The sequence below is a fragment of the Phalacrocorax carbo genome, chromosome 1, assembly GCF_963921805.1.
Source record: "Phalacrocorax carbo chromosome 1, bPhaCar2.1, whole genome shotgun sequence".
NCBI classification, from domain to species: domain Eukaryota; kingdom Metazoa; phylum Chordata; class Aves; order Suliformes; family Phalacrocoracidae; genus Phalacrocorax; species Phalacrocorax carbo.
In genome coordinates this window covers 143,450,154-143,470,136 of record NC_087513.1, presented here as the reverse complement: position 1 = coordinate 143,470,136, position 19,983 = coordinate 143,450,154, and the positions used below count along the sequence as shown (strand labels likewise).

The following is a 19,983-nucleotide window of genomic DNA, read 5'->3' as shown; positions in this document are numbered from 1 at the left end:
CTTCCTTCTGATTATTCCTTCTACAACAAGCCATCAGTCTCTCCTGGCTTAAGGCAGCGCAGAGGACAAAAGCTGGGTGAGCCAGGTGATGCCGATAGCCATAAGCAAGCTGCAGTTTACACTTGTCACAAATGGCTAATACAGAAAACAGACTTCTCTCAAATTGTCTGGATGAGTGTGCTAAATTAAGCTCAGAGCAGTCACGCCAAACCTGCAGTTAATTTGAAGTTTGCTTCTGATCTGGGTCTGAAGAAGGGCCTGCGTGCCTGAAAGCCGCAAACACTGAAAGCACTGTTGCTAAATCAGCTACTGGAATGAAAGATGCTGCCTTTCCTTGAAGTCCTGGTTCCCTTGCATGGCCTCCACTGTGGCTACAATTTTGCAGCTGCCGTGGCACGTATCAATGCTCTTCTTTTTATCCTGAGGCAAGCAAAATGCAAATCTGGGTCATGTGGGGTACAAAGAGCAGAAAAGTAATGCATTAATGAAAAATGTCTTGGCCGTGCTCTGCTGAAGTACGCTTTCTGAAGCGCCCTATTCCCCAGCTGTTCTGAGCACAGAGCAGAGGGCTGGAAGGGCAAAGGCTGGGCACTCGAGCTTTGTGAGACAGCTTAGGGTGGCAGGAACTAGCACTTACAGGTGCTCCCGTGAAAAGGAAGTTGGAGATGCACGTGTGATGGGTGTTTGTGAAACACTCAAGACACTGGCTGCACTGGGAAGGGTCACACATTTGCTTATAGCACTGTGTTCTTAGGTGTGAGATGCTTTTTCATGAGGCCATGCCCAGTGTGTAAGAAATGCTGAAAGAAGCCTGTGTAATAAACTGTAATAAGTAGAGCGTACCATTGCCGGTTCTGTGAGAGAAACTGGAGTTAAAAGCCTTAAAAGGCTAAATGCTTCAATATGACTTCATGGTAATTTGGTGCACTCCTTTTTAAAACAGATTCCCCGTTTGAGATTCTTAATGCATTCTGCGTTAACTTCTGTGACAGTGTGACAGCAATGGGTGTTAGACTTGATGTAACACATAAATTAATCCATGGGCACAAGCCTGCTGTTTAACAGCCTCGTGCCACCTTCTCCCAAGGAGACGTTTGCAAAGCAGGAAAATGGTGTTCTTTGGCAAATGTTAGAACTGTGTGAGTATTCAAATACATGCCTGTGATCATCCAGATTAGTAAACAGTTGAGACTTCTCAGCAGTTTGGTCTCTCCTGAACCTACTTGTTGCTTACTAACAAAAAAAAAAAGCTTCACTGGACATGCAAGTCAATTCCAAGAATTATACCTGGCTGAAAAGAAGTGTGTGGCAGTGCCAACTCTTGCTTTTCAGCCAACTGATTACAGTGACAGATCTTATATTTCTACCTCTGCTTTTGCTTGGTGTTGGGTTTTTTGGTTTGGTTTGGGTCCTGCCCCCCCCCAAAAAATGCGTTATGTATTATCTGCTAGTGGTAAGTTCCCATGTGCTCACTATGGTTGCCCTAAGGGTTGTAACAGCAGGGCAGGCCTACACTGAGGTAGTGCTCTTTGGGCTCTGTGCCCTTGATATCCCTAAGAAAATGGAATTTTTGGAACTGTCTGCTAAAGACATAACAATGAACTATGCGAGCCTGGCAAAACAGAAGTTGAGGGCCAGAGACACAAACTAAGAGATAGAGAAGCACTTGTTTTACAACTATATCCTTGAGGAGAGCTGAGAGACTGATCAAAGCAAACATCCCGCCTCAGAAGCCATAGTCAAGGAGAACAACTATTTGGGATGTAGATAAGAACTAAAACAAAGTGCCCAGTAGGGGAAATAGCCTCGTTATAATACTAAAAATCAGGCCCATAGGCCAGGAACCTCCACCCCCCAGTAAATCCCTTAATCTATGAGCATGCACGGTAAACTCAAGTGAGCTGTACTGTTACATTCAAGGGAGAAAAAAAATAACCAATTATTAGCTGAGGCATCTGAATATTAGCTGTGACTGACATATTTAACTGTATAAATGCCTTGTAGTTTCTCGGTGCAGTGTGCTAGCTTTGTGGGTTACCACCTAGCACAATCTTTGCACAAAAATTACTTGAATAAAATACCTCCACTCTGTGTGTTGTTTGGCGTTTTGCACACCGGGTGAATGAACCCACTTTTTGGGCTAACACCCTTGTTGCAGTTCCTGCTCTCAGCTGCACCTTGCCCAGCTGCAGAGGAAGCCTGACAGACTCCCTTCATGCAGTGTGGGGCTTGGGGGCAGCGGTAAGATGTGGACATCTCATAACACGGCATTTGCTCTTTGTACCACGCCATGGGTAAGGCCTACAGCCCTTCGACCTTCAAGCAGGGAGGAGGACTAAGAGAGAAGTAAAACAAGAAGACTAAAGGTGACAGGAAAAATATGAAGATGGCTCTAAATATGAAGAAATGACAGGATCAGGCTCCTAAAAGGAGAGAACAACAACTGTGACCTTCCAGGAACCAGCATAAGCAAAAACCAGTTTCTTTTCATAACCCCATAATTCATCCAGGACCCCTTCCTGCCTGCAGTCCTTGGGGGTGGGGTGGTGGGTTTTCAGCTCTGTGGCACACCGGGCCATTCTCCAGAACCACAGGGCATTTCCTGACTGGTGAGAAGGGTAATGGCTTGCGGCAGGCTCAGGGAACCCACAGGCTGGGTGATGGCTGTGACTTCACCTTATAGGACCTGCCATGTCACAGATCTACTCCTTATGTTCTTCTTGGTTGTGATAATAAGATTCCCCTTCCCCTGCTCCTTGCAAAGCAGGAGTAAGCGCGCAGTGTGCCCTGCCGCGTGGAATAAACACTGAGCCACCAGACACTTCCTTTGGAAGCCAGGGAGGTGCTGTGTATGCTCCCCATCACTCCAATTCAGAGGCCACAGAGCGGACATTGTGGCTGTGATGCAACGGCAGGAAGCCACATGGCAGCACCACCTTTGGCAGCCATCTCTTCCGTGCTCTCCTCTCCCATGGTGAACTTGTACGGGCAGAAGATCTCAGCTAATGCTCTCTGTGAAGGCACACCCCACCCCCCCACCCCCCGACGAATTCCTTCCCCCTCTACCTTTCAGCAAGCCTGGATTAGCCATTACAGAAAAGACAAAGCAGGAGTACTGTCCCATGTAACTAGAGATTGAAGTTCAAACTATTTGGCACTTTGGAAGAAGACCAGAGTTTGTGTTGTAATCCAGTGCTCGTAGCAGCTGTTAATTTTCTCCCAAGGTGTGTGCCAACACACAGCTTATTTTGATGCCTCCAAACCATGCCGGCAAATGCCTAAGTCAGCGAGGAGCAGAGAGACTGGCCAGGTGGGTTGAGCATGTGAGTATCTCCTGCTGCTGAATTCGGTAAGCTGTTGCATTGGCCACATATCCCAAACGGCCTCATAGCGTGCAAGGACAACGGGAGAGCAGCAAACGTGGCTGAGCTTTGTAAAAAACAATAATTGTACTTCATTGTACTTACTTAATGAATTCTTTGCATACATTCTTCTTTTAAAACCTCTGGATCTTCTTTCCTGGTCATAAAACATATGAAAGAAAGAGCTGTGGCATGTTTTTTCTGGATGTTTGTTTTCTGTGTTGGCAGTCACAAAAATTTGCTTGCCTCAGGTCTGAGATGAAATCCTGCTGTTTGTTGTACAACACCACTGTGGGGACAGAAAGAGAAAAGTCAGTGCTAAGCAGTGAAGTAAACCTGCAAAATAAAACCCTAACTGCTCAGGTAAGATGACAATAAGTTAATAAATACCACATTAGCAGTCCATCAAGGGAAGCCTGCACGAAACACCTGTTGCTGGTGTGGTCACATATCCCATGAACTTGCCAAATATACCACTAAAACAAAAACCAAATGGAGCAAATGAGGTCTGGGGCTTGAGCACCTGCTGTATGAAGAAAAGGTAACCCATTAAAAATGCTTGACAGGAAATAACTGCCAATAGGAAGGTGTACAATAAGGAACAGATAAAATCTGTAACAGGAACTGTGCCCCGTAAAAAAGCCTGGTGGGTACTGTGCCGTGCCCCTTGAATAAAGGGGCAGCTACAAGTGCCAGCTGGGAGCAAGGGCCTAGCTGGAGGAGAGGCTGGATTTGGAGCAGCCAAGTTAATGCTGGTTGGTGGTGAGATGGTGGGGAGCCAGCCTGCGCCTGCCTGGTGCACCACGAGTTGCCAGGAGAAGACACGTGAGACACTGGTCAGTGAGACCGCAGTAATTTTTACAGTGCAGATCCCTATGGGGATGACTGAATCTAAGTCAAAAGGCAATTTGCCATGGGGTGCTGGAGAGGAGAGCCAGCGTTTACAAAAGCGCCTTTTGCTTTACGACTTGAGGCCTGGGTGCCGCAGCAGCTGTAGCGTGGGGACAAGCAGGTGCAACAGAGAACCGCATGTGGACAGCTGGGTGCTAGCCGCTTGCCTTGGGCCTTTGGAAGCTTTTGAAGCGAAGGGAGGCAAGGCGGGCTGAAGGCTCTACGTTTCTGGATAACCAGGGAATTGCTGCAGGACCTGTGGAGAAAGATCCCTGGCGCTGGAAGGCAGGGTGAAGGCCCAGCAGGTGCCTAAACCGCAGCGAGGAGAAGGCGCGCCAAAACCCGGCTTTTGGGAAACCAACCTCTCGAGGGAACGGAGAGACTTGGCCACGGCGGGGAGAAGTCCCCCTTCTCCCTCTTCCTCCTCCCTGCAGCTCTCGGAGCGGGGAGCCGAGCCGAGCCCTGCCCGCCCCCCGGGGCTCCAGCACCCCCGCTGCTGCCCGCTCCCTGCGCCATCTTCACCCCGCCGCTCGGCGAGGATCTTGGCCGGGGAGGGCGACATGGCCGCCCCCGCCTCCCCCGCGGGGCAGGACGGGCCCGGGCGGGGCGGGGGCCCTGCCCCGACCCACCGCCCGCCCCAGCCGAGGGCACCCGAGGCCCGGCCGCCCCCTCCGGCTGGCGGAGCGTGGCCGCCTCCCCTCTGCCCGCTATAAGAGTGGCGGCGGGCCGGGGCCTCGGGCTGCGCCGCTGCAAACAGGTAGGGCCGCCGGGATGTTTTATTGTTGTTACTCTTGTCTCCTTTATATGCATTTGAATTACCGCGTCCCAGGCGCAGCAGCGGTGCCGCCGCCGCGGCGGGAGGTGCGCCGGAGCAGCCGGGCGTGCGGGGGCGGCCCCGCCGGGTCTTTCCCTCCCGGGCCCGCCGCCCACCCGGGTTTACTTATTTCCCTTTCTTTTATTATTCCTACCCCACCCACCGCGGGTTTTGTTTTTTTTTTTTTATTGTGTTGTGGGTTGTTTTTTTTTTTTTCTTAAATGCGGGGGCAGGCCGGGCTGCGCACCGCCCGGCGGGGCCCAGGCGCCCTCCCGCCTCCGCGCCGCGCTCCCCGCAGGCTTCGGCCGGGCCGGGCCGGGCCGGGCCGGGCCGGGGCGGACAGGCGCTGTGGGAGTCGTTCACTAGCACGGAGCGGGCGGTGGGCACAGACAAGTTCCGTCGCTTTGTACTGGTCAAACACCACCCCCCCCACCCCAAGATGGAAAACGCGGCTCTGCACCGGCCGCGGGCGCGGATGCGGGTTTTTATGGGCGCTTGCTCTTGGCGGGCGTAGGTAAAACCGGCACGCTCTCCCCCGCAGGCATGTCGTCCGTAAAGATCGAGTGCGTGGTCAAGGAGGGCTGCAGGCTCGGGGAGTCGCCCGTCTGGGACGAGAAGGAAAGCGCGCTCCTGTGCGTGGACATCACGGGTAGAAAGGTGTGCCGCTGGAGCGCGGTCACGCAGCAAGCGCAGGCCGTCTCTGTGGGTAAGGGGCGCCTCGGAGAACGCGCTGCCCGACGCGGGAGCGGGCGGGACCCCTGCGGGGGATGCAGCCCCCCGCCGCTGCGTGGTGCGCGGCTTCTGGAGGCCTCGCCCGAAAGCCCGGCTCCCCTGGGCCGAGGGCGCACAGGCGCTAGGTACTGGCCAGACTTGGTCCTGAGGGCTTTTCCTACGATTTTGTGCCGTTGGGCTGTGTTTTTATCTACTTCTCAGCTCGCTCTCTTTTGCTCCCTCGTTTCCCCAGAGGTGGAGGTCTGCTGTTGATATCTGTGGGAACTTTGTTACTGGTTTGAATGAGCAATGCTTATATCGCTTTCTTTATTGGAAGAAAATTTCCCGTAAGAATTTTTTTAAAAAAATTTTTAATGTAACAGTGCCACCAGCTAGAGTCTCAATAGTTTAAGTATTTATTCCAGAAAGGAAGAGTTATGCCAACACTCATAAACAAAGAGTTGCAGGCTTACCTCTGGGTGTGATAGCGTAAATATTTGTCCGTCTGAAGACAACTCATTAAATGGTTTAAGTATTTGGATTTATTACTTTCTCACGGTCAGTAACACTTGGTGAAAGCCATGTGCATTTCCCCACCCATAAGTTCTTCCTGTTATTCACAATAAATGGATCTGGGCTTGTCTGCCCCCCAAGTTACTGTAGTTACCAGTTTTATGATAAGAGGAGGTCTGATTCTAATTTTGGAAACACTGCTTCCCAAACTTATTTCCTCTTTCCTTAGCTGAGGGAGCATGGTTCTCCCTGCACCCCCCCTAATTCAGTCCTACTCTCAAAGGTGTAATCTTCTACTTGTGGCCTCTCTGGAGATGTCAAAGGAACAATAGCTGAAGTAGCTACTCTTTTTTTGTGTGTGGTTTTTTTTTGTTTGTTTGTTTGTTGGGTTTTTGTGGTTGGTTTTTCAAATTTTTTTTTTTAAAACTTCCCTCCGTTTGGTAATGAAATAGTTGTAATTAATAGCTGTGCCTTTGGGAATACCATGATTTGAAAGTCCAAAAAAACCCCAACCACCCAAAGAGTGCCATGTGATTAAAATAGTGGGTTGATGTCCAAAGTGGAAACCGAGAGAAAAATTACTCATTACTGAAGCTTGGAGAGAATTACAACATTCCCACGCTTAGCAACAACTTCAAATGCCCTTTTCAACTCCACAGGGAAAACACCACTACATACATAACTGTGCCCGGGGGGAGACCTTTGGTCAGTTTTCTGTTCAGCATAAAATGGTGCTGCAGATAAATCAGTCCTGTGGGTGCTGCTTAACAGAGCTCTCTCTGGGGCGGCTGCGGACTGGGCTGGCCGTAAGGGCTCATAGAGCCTGAGCTGTGTTTGTGCAGTGAACAGTGGGGTGGCTGTGTCGGTCCCGCTAGCCTGATACACCCCTTTCCCCTGAGGTGCTTTATTGGGAAGGTACGGGGCCATTCTTGTGGCTGTCGGGGCACCGACACCTCCAGGGACAGGCAGGCAGGGGTATACAGGCTGCTGTGCTTGGGGGGGGCTGCTCCCCACAGAGTGGGAGGAAGGCCCTGGGGGCTGCTGGGGTGGAAGGGCTCCTGCGGGACACGGCCCCAGGCGTTCTGCTGGGAGGGCTAATGGAGAGCGGCGTTCCCATGCTCGGCCGGCAAAGCCCCCGCTGCCAGTGCAGGCAGAAAAGCGCTTTTAATGGCGTGGTTACTGGCAATCGGGAGAGCAGCGAAACGACCTCCTTTGAGGGGTGCCACGCAGGGCTGAGGGGGCTCTGCCGGCCTCTGCTGCCACGGGAAGGGGGAGCGGCACCCGCTCGCCCAGCGGAGGTGAGCCCAGACCACCAGCAGCACCAGCAGCGCAGTCGCACGCCTCTAGGTGAAGGAGTTGCTCAAGCTGAGCTTGCCGTCAGCGGTGCCTCTCAGGTGCTGGGGGCAAACAGCATTTGCATTTCTGGCGTGGTGGTACCATGGGGGCGCCCAGAGCCGAGCAGCCAGAAAGGAGCAGCTCCTCTTGGCAGCAGCAGCGGTGGCTGGTGGCGATTTTGAGTGTCTGTGAATCTGTTACCTAATTATACCTCTGCAAAGCTATAAGCACAAGAAATGTTTTATTTTTAAATTAGAAAGTTGGTGATTAGTTCTATGTATATTAAATATTGTCCCAGACTTTATTGCTCTGTTTAAAGTTATTATTCCTTACATTGCATCTGGCTGTAGGCTTTTATAGAAACGTTGTCTTCACACTCATTTCTCTGGTGGTTTTTTTCTACTTTTTTTATAATAACCTGCAATTGAAGTTTTACTGCATAATAGCTCAAACAAGTGTAAACTAACCGTGGAGCATTTACTAATTTTCTGTTTTGCTTTAACTCTTGGAAAGCTCTGCCACTCCTGGGTGTGTTTTTGGTGCTGCTGGAGGCATGGCTGAACTGTCGGGCAGAGCATGGCGCAGGGGGGCGGCTCTCCTGCCCAGCGTCACCTCTGCCAGTGCAGAGATACTCTCTGTCTCCATGACTTAAAATGGATCGGCCAGGCAGGGCTGATTTACCCAGGAGCTGTGCTAAACAAACACAGTTGCTCCAGAGCTCTTGTAGCAATTGAGTTTTCCCTTGGGGAGAGGGGAACCGATGCAGTAACTTGTCATAAAGAGCATAGATGCCTATATCTGTCCCCCTTCTAAAGCACCTAGCAGAACCAGGTGCTTGTAGTGGTTATCGCTCCTGGGAGCAGTGGTAATAGCACTCAAGTTCCCTGAGTTTATATGTCCCAAACTGGTGATTCTTGCTGTAGCAACTTTCTGTATGTATTAAGTATGTCCTTTTTGTGTGAAAGAGTTTATGTATTTAAATATCAGTTTTGTTGGTTAAAAAGTAGGTTATTTTTCTAGCCTGTGGTCACACTGGGTTCGGTGTGACTGCTTGCATGTCTAAAGTGGGCAGAAGAGAAATGTCTCTCCATAGCACCTCTCTTTTCCATTTCACTCTGTTTCTAGATGCTCCCGTGAGCTCTGTGGCTCTCCGGAAGTCTGGAGATTATGTCATCACCCTGGGAACCAGGTTTGCTGCTTTGAAATGGAAAGAGCAGCTGGTAACCACCATTACTCAGGTGGACAAGGATAAACCAAACAATCGATTCAACGATGGGAAAGTGGATCCTGCAGGGAGGTATTTCGCAGGTATGCTGCAGGCCGTTCCTTCCTTCTGCTGCTCTGTTAGGTTTTGGTGGCGATGCAGTGATCAGCTGTAGATGCAGCAAGTGTTTGGTCATAGTTAAATGGTGGGGTTTTTTTCGTCGTCTACAAGCAGAGTTTAGTCCCATTCACAAATCTATTTGTATCACGTGGAGTATTTTTTTTTTACAGAGAGGCCCACTATTCAGAGCCTGCCTAGTTTAAGACACTGGCCTTGTCTCCTCCCTGTTGGACTGCTTGTTTTGACTGCTGGTAGAGTGCCAGTAGAAAATACCTTTCCAGTGAGAAATTTATGATATTGTGGGGTTTGTTCTTTATAAATCGGAATTTATAGATGGTATTTCTAAAAACTATGTGACTGTTCAGCCTGGAGAAGAGAAGGCTCAGGGGGATCTTACCCGTGTGTGTAACTACCTGATTGGGGTGGGGAGTAAAGAAGAGGGAGTCAGGCTTTGCTCAGTGGTGCCCAGTGACGGGACCAGAGGCAACGGGTGCAAACAAATTCAGGAAATTCTGTTTAAACATAAGGAAACTCTTTTACTGAGGGTGATCAAACAGTGGAACAGATTGCCTAGAGAGGCTGTGGAGTCGCTCCATCCATGGAGATACACAAGACACAACAGTGCCCTGAGCAACTTGCAGTTGCTCCCCTGAGCAGGGGGTGGGCCCAGATGATCTCCAGAAGTGCCCTCCAACCTCAGCCGTCCTGTGATCCTGTCCTCCTGGTTTTTAAAACACCATTCTGTGCATCTGCCCTGTAGCTGGGTCCCTAGGCTTACTTAACTTGCTTTTACACAGCCTCTCAAAAGCCAGAGTCAGCTGCCAGCTTTGACCTGCAATGATGAGATTTGTTTTTGAAAAGGCTTTACTAAGACTCGCTCTGAGGGAGGAGGAAGTTTTTTTCCAGTCTCTCTGCTGCACAAGATGTTAAGATTTGTGGGAAGTTAATTGCTGACCACACCTTTCTTAGTATTTGAATGGCTGAATAAAATGTTTAGCAGAAGTCACGCTGCACACCATTTCTGCCACAGTTCAGCAAAAGACCCAGAGGCTGTGCTTTGTCATCTTATGTAAAAGCAAGCACTTTTGAAATCTACCTTTCTCTTTTGCTTTTAATTCACTTTCTTCCCCAAATTTCTGAAGCACCTACACTGCTCCCTTCCATGTCCACAGTGTGATCATTGTAGCGAGGGGCTGCCACCAAACCTGGAGGAGAGCCCATTCACTCTGAAACTGCTTTCTCCCCTTTGGCTCCGTACAGGCACGATGGCTGAGGAGATTCGACCTGCCGTGCTGGAAAGACACCAGGGCTCCCTGTATACGCTCTTCTCCGACCTCTCAGTAGTGAAGCACTTTGATCAGGTGGACATTTCTAATGGGCTGGACTGGTCACTGGATCACAAAACCTTCTTTTATATTGACAGCTTGTCCTACTCGGTGGATGCCTTTGATTATGACCTCCAAACTGGAAAAATTGGTATGACTCGTTGTATTCTAAAATAATCGTTTGTGCCTAAAGATTGTGAAGTTTGCTTCCACTCTGGTTATTAGGCAGAGACGGTCAGAGCTTTGGGAGCGCTTCTTCAGAAACTTCTTTAGAACAAAACAATAGAAGCTGTATTAACATTAACCTGCATCAGCGTAGCCTCCTAGTCAGAGGCTGTTGTAATATATAGTAATATATTATAAATACAATAATACTAATATATAGTAATATACTGTAAATATAAAGTATTTAAATTGCGTGGCAGAGTTTGAGTAGTCATCTGGACTACTGTTACCAAGCGCAATGCGTATCTGATCTTTCTGTGTAAAAAGGGCAAAGTGTTTCTTGTATGGCTGGATTTCTGTGGCTGCCTGTTTCTTATTCCTGACAGCGTAGGCAAAGTAATAGAAAAGCTTGTAGTCTTGTGCAAAACCTCTCTGCTAGCTTCTCTAGATTTTTTTTTCACCTTGTTTTGTTTTTTAAAATATAAGCTCTTAGATGAAGATTCTGCAGACAGAGCTAAGCAACAACTGGAAAACAATAACTCAAAGCTCTTCTTCCTTCATTTATTTAAAGCAAAACAAAATAACCCCTTAAGGGCTTCTACAAGCTTGGGCAAAAGAAAAAATCCAGTGACTTGGAATAATCTGCTTTTGAGTACATGGGCCGCCATGTTTTGCTTTAGAAGAACCCAGTCAATTTTGATATTTAGTTTTAAAACTGTGAATCCAAACTCTTTTTAGGTGTAGCATCTTGTCCCAATGTCCCTCTGCTATGGCTTACAATAGAATTTTTCTTTAGGAAGTAGGGTGGTTTTCTCTCTTTTTCTCACCTGTGGTCGCACGCTGTCTTTCTGTGGGCAATCTGGCGATCCCCAGGAGCACAAAGGAAAGCCATTAAAAATATTGCTACATATGAGAAACATTGAAGTTGTCAGAGCATAAAATAAACAGTGTTGGAAAGTTGGTTTTAATTTTCTTTAATAACAGCGGATAAAAGTTCAGATAGAGTTGTTTGTTTTTAGGTTGACAGTATGCCTTTGAAGTTGATGCCTTTCCTAACTCTGTGTTTATATGAACTCTCAGTTTGTATATCTAAAGGTCAGTTTTGTGTTGGAACCGCGATTATTGGCATGTTCCAGCAATCTGTTTGAAAAGTGTCCAGTTCTCTGACTGGAAGCAACCTGTACTTGAAATGATCCAAACTGCTTTTAGAGCAAGTAATTAATTTTCTGAATATAAATAACATTAATTTTTTTTCAGGTATTCATTTAATAGTGTAAGAAGGGAGCGTGAGTGGTGTACTGCAAAAGAACACCAGAAAAAAGGATTATACTTTCAATGGATAGAAACTGATGTATGGGCTTTCACGCTGAGAAACAACAGTCTCAGGGAACAAACAGGACAGCAGACGTGATCTATTTCTTTCAACCAAAGAACTCGGGACTTCAGCACAGCTTTTGAAAATAATAGTGCGAATAACAACTCTCTCAATTTTATTGTGGTTTTTCTATGCTGCAGACAACCGTAGGAGTATATACAGACTGGAAAAAGAGGAGAGCATTCCTGACGGGATGTGCATTGATACAGAAGGCAAACTTTGGGTAGCTTGTTATGATGGTGGGAGAGTGATTCGTCTTGACCCTGAGACAGGTAAGTCCTTGGAAACGGTGGACTGGAAAAAAAACAAACAACAAAAAAGGAAGAAACAAAAGCAAAGAATGAGAGGTGTTTTTTACTCTTCACAAAAATGGTATATCTGCTCTTTTTAAAACGTTACTTTTTTCCTTAAAGCAATTGTACATACCTGCTCTCAAAAGTTAGTTCTGTATATGAGTCATCTTTATTCCCAGCCTCTGTTGTTTTGGAGAAGGTAACGTTGCTGAGGGCATTACCGTTACACTTGCGAATTGTTTGAGTTAGCATCCTCTTGCATCCTCCAAACTGAAGGTCAGCATTTACCTTATTGATAAATGATATTGAAGAAAATGAATAAGCCATGAAGTGGCAAAGATGAATTAAGCCATTTTTTTGTCTTGTTTCTTCAGCATAGTGTATTATTTTGGGCAGCCTACGGAGGTTACTACAAGTCCCACATGACACTGATGCCAACAACTTTTATTTATATGATGAATTTTGCAATTGAAATAATAAAAAATATTTCATGAATTCCACAGCATTTTATCATTCCTGCAGTAACCTCTTGGGTGTGCCCATTGTCTGAGCCTGTTGTTCATTGCTACTCTCATTTGAGCTTTGGTGGTCTGCCAGGCGTGGTTTAGTCTGGGTAAAAAACACTTGTGAAGCATTTCACGGAGACTGAACCACAGTGTCTGGAAGGGGCCAGTGGGTGAGAATGGGAGTGTGATTTGACAGATCCCAGACAGCACAGGTTTGCATAATGCAACCCAAGAGCAACTGCACTGGGTTGCATCTGGGGTCTTTTGAACCCAGGTCCAGCCCTAACAGAAGTCTTGGCGTTTTGTGGGGCTGCAGATTCAGGGATGCCAGCATCCCTTGACGCACGCATCCTCTGCAGTGCACAGCAGACCCTGGGACACACGTGCACCACGCGGGTCAGGCAGCAGCCTCTCTTCTGACTCCGCTGGAACATCTTACTTGAGGCTCAGGTTGTGCTTTTCCCTCACCTTTTGATTTATACCCACCCAAGGTCTTGCCAACCTGTGGGACTTCCTCCTGTCCTGCAGAGTCGCACCCCCAACCCTAGGAGGAGAAAGCTCCAGCTGGGGGATCCCAGGAGCTCTGGGACATGTTTCTGGTCCCACGTCTTGCCCTTTTGGTGGGCAGAGCACTCCTTGTTGACCTCCGCCCGCCCTTTGAATACCCTCCCTGAGCAGTGGACTCTACCATTTTTCCTCTCTGATTCACTGTTTCTACCTTTTTCCTCCCTGCCCTTCACCTTCTTCCTTTTTTCACTTGTTTTCACTTTCCTTGTCCCTTTTGGAGGTGTTTTCTTAAGGGAAAGCTAATGGGAGTAGTGTCCATCGGCAGATGCACGGGGAGACTGTAAGAATAGGGAAAGCAGAGTACATATCCCTAATGCATTCCCAGCTTTCAGCTTTGCTCAGCTCAGGGTCTTTCAGATCTGGGTGTGATTTCGATGTATTGGTATCTGCCAGTGGATTTTCAAGTTTCTGTGAACTTGTTTTGTCTCCCCTCACCCATGTAAAGCTCCCAGCACCCACAGTGAGCAGTAGGAGGAATTTTCACAGGCTAAGTGTCTGTGTCAAAAAGAGCTACCTTCTTTGTGAATATCTCATGCCTATCTGCCTTCTCTGCACTATCATTTTAAAGTAAAATCTAGAATCTGCCATTTGCTGGATTCTGAGTGAATTGTAACTATTTAGAGATAACCCAGAGAGGTTTGAGGAGAACTCCATGAAAGCCTCTTTTAATGCACAATAGCTATTAAGTGTGGGTTGAATGACTGTTAGCCAGTTGCAGATACATCCGCTGATAAAGAGCTCATCTAAAGCATGTGAGGGATTTTCAGGTTTCACTGATGGCAAAGTTTTTAGGGGAATGGACGAGGAAACTTGTTTGTTTGGCATCTTTTTGAAGTGAAGGCTTTGAGGTTCAGGGTGAAGCGGCTTTTCAGGTCTAGGCTTCTTTAGCCTAGGTAGCTCCTGCTTTTAGATTCAGGATGTGCTACAGGGAAAGGCTGTGATGACTGATCCCACTGGGTTTGCAAAGGGCTTGAAAGGGCTGTGACTTGTACATTGCTAAGTCTTGTCTTACCTTCCAGTCACTTAGTGACCTGCTAGTTTATGCAATAGTGTCTTTTAATTAGGAATTAAATATTTTCCAGATCTTCCTAATTAATGTATTTCATATCCTTTGATTGTACAGGGTCTAAAAGATTTGCTCAGTTTCTCTCTTCTACAGATACCAAGCACAGATGAATACTTCAGGTGGATTTCAGAGCATCAGGGTGCAAATTTTCGTGCATCTTCAGGAAGACATTGCTTATCTTGGAGCCTTGTAAACAATACCTTCTGGGATATTATCTGCTGAGTCTACTCTGCAAGTACAGTCAGGGTCTCTTCCCGTCTCTGGAGCTCATGCCTCTCCTATAGTGCATGTTTTCTCCCTTTGAATGCCCTCCCCACTCACTTTCTCCAGGGCTTGGCATCAGCCAATTTCTAGGGTGGGTTTCTGGAGCATTTTCTAAGCCTCTATGTAGCCATGTAATCCTTCCACTGCCAGCTGACTGGATAACCACGAAGTGCTGCTTGAGCCAGTTGGCAGGAGCATCGTCTTGGGACTCATATTGGTCCTTGTCACTCTAATGCAACAGACAGGACTTACTCTTTCCCAATTTTCTAGATATTTTGAAAAATCTGCTCTTCTCAGGGAAGTAACAGGTAACCAGACATGCAAATAATCTCTCACAATCTAAATGCCATTACACTGGCTTTGATTTTTTCCTGTTTGTTTTACTTTGATTTTGATTTTTACTTTGGCCATGGTGGGTCAAAGTGTGTGCCACATAAGCTTATTATACAGCATCAGGAATCCCAGAGTGCTGAAACTTCCCTGGCTATTACATACAAGAGGCTCTTTCACCACTGCTCGCTTGCCGTTTTCTTGATTTATTTTAGGATTAAAAGACAGTTTAAAAGTATCTAGCCCTCAAGTCAGGGTTCTCGGTGAAACAAAGGCAATTCCCTCTCTGTCCTGTATTCTGGATGTACTGGTTTCATCCATACTACCAAGTAAAATGGATCAGCGAATGTCCTTTAGTCCTGCACCATATGGCATACCGTAGCTTATTTTGCGCAGCCAGGCTGCCTTCCCACACCAAAACAGAGCCCAAACTGTGTCTGGGGAGCAGCATAACCAGCTAGGTGGGCCAAAATTGTGCCAGGACTGCACTGATGGCTTAATAACGTGGCTCTGCTTTTGCCTGTGCCCGACTTAGTGTTGCAGTACAAATGGAGCCGTTTGGTCTGTGCTTTTGTCCGTTCATTGCAGTGCCGCAAGGGACCAAGGCACAGCGTGTTGGGTGAGGGAAAGGTTTTAGAGCACATAAAGAGGAAGACAGGTGCTTGCTTTGATAAGCACCTCCTGGGAAATGGTGCCCCACTCTGAAGCTGACCAGATACTTCTCATAGGTGTTTAGTGGGCGAAAATTTCCACTTTTTTCTCCTTGTAGAGTTCCCAACATCAAAGTTACTCCCCTGCTATTTCAACACATCGCTAGACAGTTTGCTGTAAGGGGACCAAGCCCTTTACACATGCAGATGAGGGGCCAGGGAAGTTACATGGTTTGTAAGGACATTCGTGTGCTTTAGCATATTTCTAGGAAGAGTAGTCCAACTGTAGGTAGATAAAATAGGCGTGATGGGTATAAGCACCTACTGCCCAGAATTAGGAGGAGTTTTAGAAAAACCTGCTGTAAGGTGGCTGGAGGCAGTCTGTACTACTCATTAGGTTGATTAGCTATTTGTCGGTATAATAAATGTGTAATATTATTTATGGGAGCGCTACTTTCTTGTAAATTTCAGTGATGTCCCGTGATCCCTATTTTATGCAAGCTTGATTTGAAAGGCTATTGAAATTTCAGGAAAAACTTCTAGGAATTAATCTTCCTTAACTGCAGGCAGTAGAGGTGTAGCACGAGTTACGCCTCAGTAGAGCTGCACGAGGTCTGCTCGCTCCAGGCTTCCTTTGTAGTTAAAAGTAGAAAAGTCAGCAGGTCTAGGGCATGATTCATGTGACCTGTTTTAGGGAGGAATTATAGCCCATTTCCATTGACTGCATGGGCAGCCTAGATGATGAGTTCAGATACAGATGTCTCTGCTGTGGATGTTAGCATTTAATTAGAGGACAGGCTGGGATTGGGGGGTGGGTGGGACTTGTTTGTGATAACTGAGACTGAAACTTGTCAAATGATGCATTGGCAACAACAGGGTTTACAGAAGTCTGGTTTCTCCCTGTCACGGTGCTCATCGGTATGCTGAAACTCAGCATGAGGCCTCTCCACCGGCTTTTGCGGAACACCTGGCTCCGTGCCAGTTATTTGCAATCATTTGTTTAAATTTCTTGTTGTAAGTAGACGAACAGGAAACGGCGTGCATGTTTTTCTCCAGGAAAAAGACTCCAGACTGTGAAACTTCCTGTTGACAAGACAACTTCCTGCTGTTTTGGAGGAAAGGATTATTCCGAAATGTATGTGACTTCTGCCAGTGACGGGATGGATAAAGAGTGGCTTTCACGGCAACCACAGGCTGGCGGGGTTTTCAAGGTGAATGATACTTTTTCCTGTCATTCTAGAAGGCCATTCTCCTCCTCTTGCATTTTTCAGGCAGCAAACCAGTTGGAGTGGTGGGAAGGAGAAAAAGGATGGTTGTTAGAAAATCGGCCATATATGTTAAGCTGTTGTTAGCATTTTTGGTTCCTGCTGCAGGATGAGAAAGTTAAATGTATTTAGAGATTTGAAAATACTTTGGGGTTTAAAATTTGTAAAAACGCTGATACTGCAAATTTTCTATGCTGTCACGTCTACTTCCCCCCCTTCCAACACAGTTTGAGGTTTCTATTTGTTACGGAAAGAACGTGTAAATACTTCTGTGTCTTAATCAATGGCAGACAAAAGCATCTGCTCTCATGTACTTTCTAGTTAGCTATAACTAAACCATCTCTAAAAATTTGTCACCTTGGGATTTGTTTTAAAGCCCTGCTCTTCCATGTGTGCACGTACTGACGGTTACATTGTGAACTGCAGAATTAAGGCTCAGTAGTATCTGAGAAGAGGCTTTTGGGGAATGGACTCTGGCCTGCGATTACTGAGCTTTAGAGAGAGAGCAGAGCGTAGGTTGAAGTTCCTGGCTGTGATGAGCTGCTGTGTGCAAAATATAGTAGGCTGTCAAGTTGGGGGACACAATCCTTTCCTAAATTAAAGCATGTCTAGCTGTGAAAGAAAAGTAAGTGTCTGATAGTGGTGAATTATTGCACTAATCTTTTTTTTTCTCTCTGTTTTAATAGATCACAGGGCTAGGGGTGAAAGGAGTCCCACCGTATCCATTTGCAGGTTAAATATACGCTCTTCAGAATGGATTAGAGAGGACTGACGTAAGCAAGACAAGTCAGAAGGTCTTATTCTGGTGTTCAGCATCTTTTGCTTTGAAACCATGACACAATTATAATATCTCATCAGGGAAGGGTGAAAAACTACTGAAGTACATGGAACGTTTTAAAACTGATTTTCCCTCCCCTTTAAACTCTATTACTTTAAATATCTGATGGTGCTTTTTCTGTTGTGCTAGAAAGATTCTCAACCTAATAAACTACGGAATATTGTAACTTTCTTTTATGATTAAATAATGTTGCAATATATTTTCTTATTGTTTATTCTCCCATCTCATTTGCAACTTAGGCTGTATTGATGTATTGATTAAACTACTTGTACTGTCTTTTTTTACATATTTTCAAAGTTCCTCATAAAATATCCATTTGTGGTCTTACAGCTGCTTTAACTGGAACTTCATTTGTCCCGTGGTGTTCTCAAGAACTGCAATATTAATAGAGAATACGGTACATCTGCAGCTTCTTTTTTACATTACATTTTTAAGGCCTCAGCTGTCGTTGTGCTTAAATTAACTGTCATCAGCTGGAGCCATTCATCATCTCCCCCAACGCATGTCATTGTGTTGCTCATTTCATTAAATATAAAACCAAACTTTTGGGATCAAGAACCATATCTTTGTCCATCCTCTGAAGATCTCAGGAAAGCATCAGGTGTTCTTGGCCATTTGCATTTAAAAGAAACCACCACCTGCATGTACCTCCCGTGGGACCAAATTCCCCCAGAGCAGCCAGAGAGGCAGGAGGGCCTCACATGCCCAAGTGGCCACTGCTTCTACGGATGTGCAGGAAAGGGTAATTTCTTCATAGCACCTGTTGTAAATGGCAAGCTTATTCACTGGGTTGCTTTTTTGCTGGTAACTTCAGGCCTGTATGTACTGAGACAACTGGGATATAGCTCAGTTGGTTTTTAAACTGCGGATTTTACTCTTGATGTGTCCCCATGCTTGTGCACCTCCACCTGCAGTTGAAATAGCTATCCGTCCCCATCCTGCTGTGCCAGGGTCACCCACTGACTGCCCACGAGAGAGCCTGTGCATTTGCTCTGCAGGTAGCTGCAAGAATTGGCACATCATCGTTTTCCAGTGAGTCTCTGCCAGCCTCCTGGAGTTAAGTTTCTCTCTGCTGGATCTGCTGTGCCCTCTGAGCGTGCAGTGGGTGACCGTGGAATAATGCTGGAGGTGACTTAGAAATTAAGCTTACGTTTTTAGAAAAGGTTCAGCATTGAAGAAGCTGTCAGGGGGAAGTGCAGCTGCTATGTGAGGAATCCATTCCACGGAAGTTCCCTAGTAACCTTAGATGTCGGCAATGCCAGGAGAACTTGGCGTACTGGCCCTAAGAGGAGTTGTCTGGAGGGTGGAGTGGTGTGGAGGCATCGCAGCCAGGCTCTGTGATAAATGGAAACTCGAGGTACCCTGGAGCTGGTACGCTGCATATTTGCCACCCTGGGCCAACAGTCCATCATACTTTTGACAAAATGCTGTCCTTTTGGTGAACTTTGCTCATTGTAATATAATACCAAAACACACCTCCATCCCAAAAGTTACCCGCCTCTAAGGTGCGACTACCCCTCACTGAGCATGCGCTTTGAATTTCTTCTAGTCTATGCTTTTAGAAGTAAAGCAAGGAAATTCTACACCAATCATAATAGAGGTATGTGTGACTAGAGTCACTCAAGCTCCATCTGAAAGGTAAAAAATAGTATAAAATGTGTGAAGAGAAAGGGGGTGTTGGGGAAGATACCATCGTGTACCACCCTGACTTCTGGGACCAGTTGATGGGCTAAGCCTCCTTCCCCCCCACTGGGACGCCTTTGGGTAAGATAAAAACATCTGGGTGTACCATCTGTTTCCCCAGGAAAGCTTAGAAACCTCTCTATAGCTTCACTTTAAATCTTCAATGCTTCATATTTGCTTAATGCATTTGTAGCCTAGCAGTGTTACTCATCATCTTAGTATTTGTGTGTGTCTTGTAATCAGCAACCTTATCACCGGTAATCCAAAGAACCCGTGCACCTGTTGCTTTAATACATTGTACTATTCATTAAGGTAGCCGTGATCGTTCCCATCGAACGCTACTGGCCGGGGCATCTGCCAAATTAGTTACTAACAACAAATACTCTGATGAGTGGTTGCTTCTACAACCCTTAGAAAATAAACCGTTGACCAAGTCTGAGACTAAGACTGGGCTTAGCCGCACCTAGACTCCTCTCTGAGAAGGAGTTTAGAAAGCAAGGGGGTCCTGTCTGAGCGTCATGACTCAACGGTAGGGTCTCTCCCTAGCCGCTCCTCAGACTCCTACCATTAATGCAACAGCGACTCTGTAGCTGCCTGGTCCCTGGACCACACTAGAGGCCTCAGTGCTGCTTTGAACCAAGGGGCCTGCAAGTCTCCATTTTCCTTTAAAGTATGCGGGGTTATTTCTCGACAGCTGCAAAACCAG

At 46.7% G+C, this 19,983-nt stretch overlaps 1 protein-coding gene across 2 annotated transcripts; it reads left to right on the top strand.

Moving 5' to 3' along the window:
- The first annotated feature begins 3,618 nt into the window (after positions 1 to 3,618).
- On the top strand, positions 3,619 to 17,921 carry LOC104052092 (regucalcin). Of its 2 annotated transcripts, none has more exons than XM_064438036.1 (7): positions 3,619 to 3,725; positions 5,609 to 5,773; positions 8,752 to 8,934; positions 10,211 to 10,426; positions 11,956 to 12,087; positions 16,548 to 16,702; positions 17,443 to 17,921. In XM_064438036.1, exons 2-7 carry the CDS (start codon positions 5,611 to 5,613, stop codon positions 17,491 to 17,493), a joined length of 900 nt encoding a protein of 299 aa, XP_064294106.1. In that variant the 5' UTR covers positions 3,619 to 3,725; positions 5,609 to 5,610; the 3' UTR covers positions 17,494 to 17,921. The 2 variants fall into 2 exon arrangements, with proteins under 2 accessions (XP_064294106.1, XP_064294115.1); XM_064438045.1 differs by lacking the exon at positions 3,619 to 3,725 and adding an exon at positions 4,902 to 5,010.
- Positions 17,922 to 19,983: the final 2,062 nt, after the last annotated feature.

Coding starts and splice junctions, on each gene's coding strand:
- LOC104052092 (XM_064438036.1), top strand. CDS start 5,611: ATGTCGTCCGTAAAGATCGAGTGCGTGGTCAAGGAGGGCTGCAGGCTC. Junction 5,774..8,751: donor AGCGCAGGCCGTCTCTGTGG/GTAAGGGGCGCC, acceptor CTCTGTTTCTAG/ATGCTCCCGTGAGCTCTGTG. Junction 10,427..11,955: donor CCTCCAAACTGGAAAAATTG/GTATGACTCGTT, acceptor TCTATGCTGCAG/ACAACCGTAGGAGTATATAC.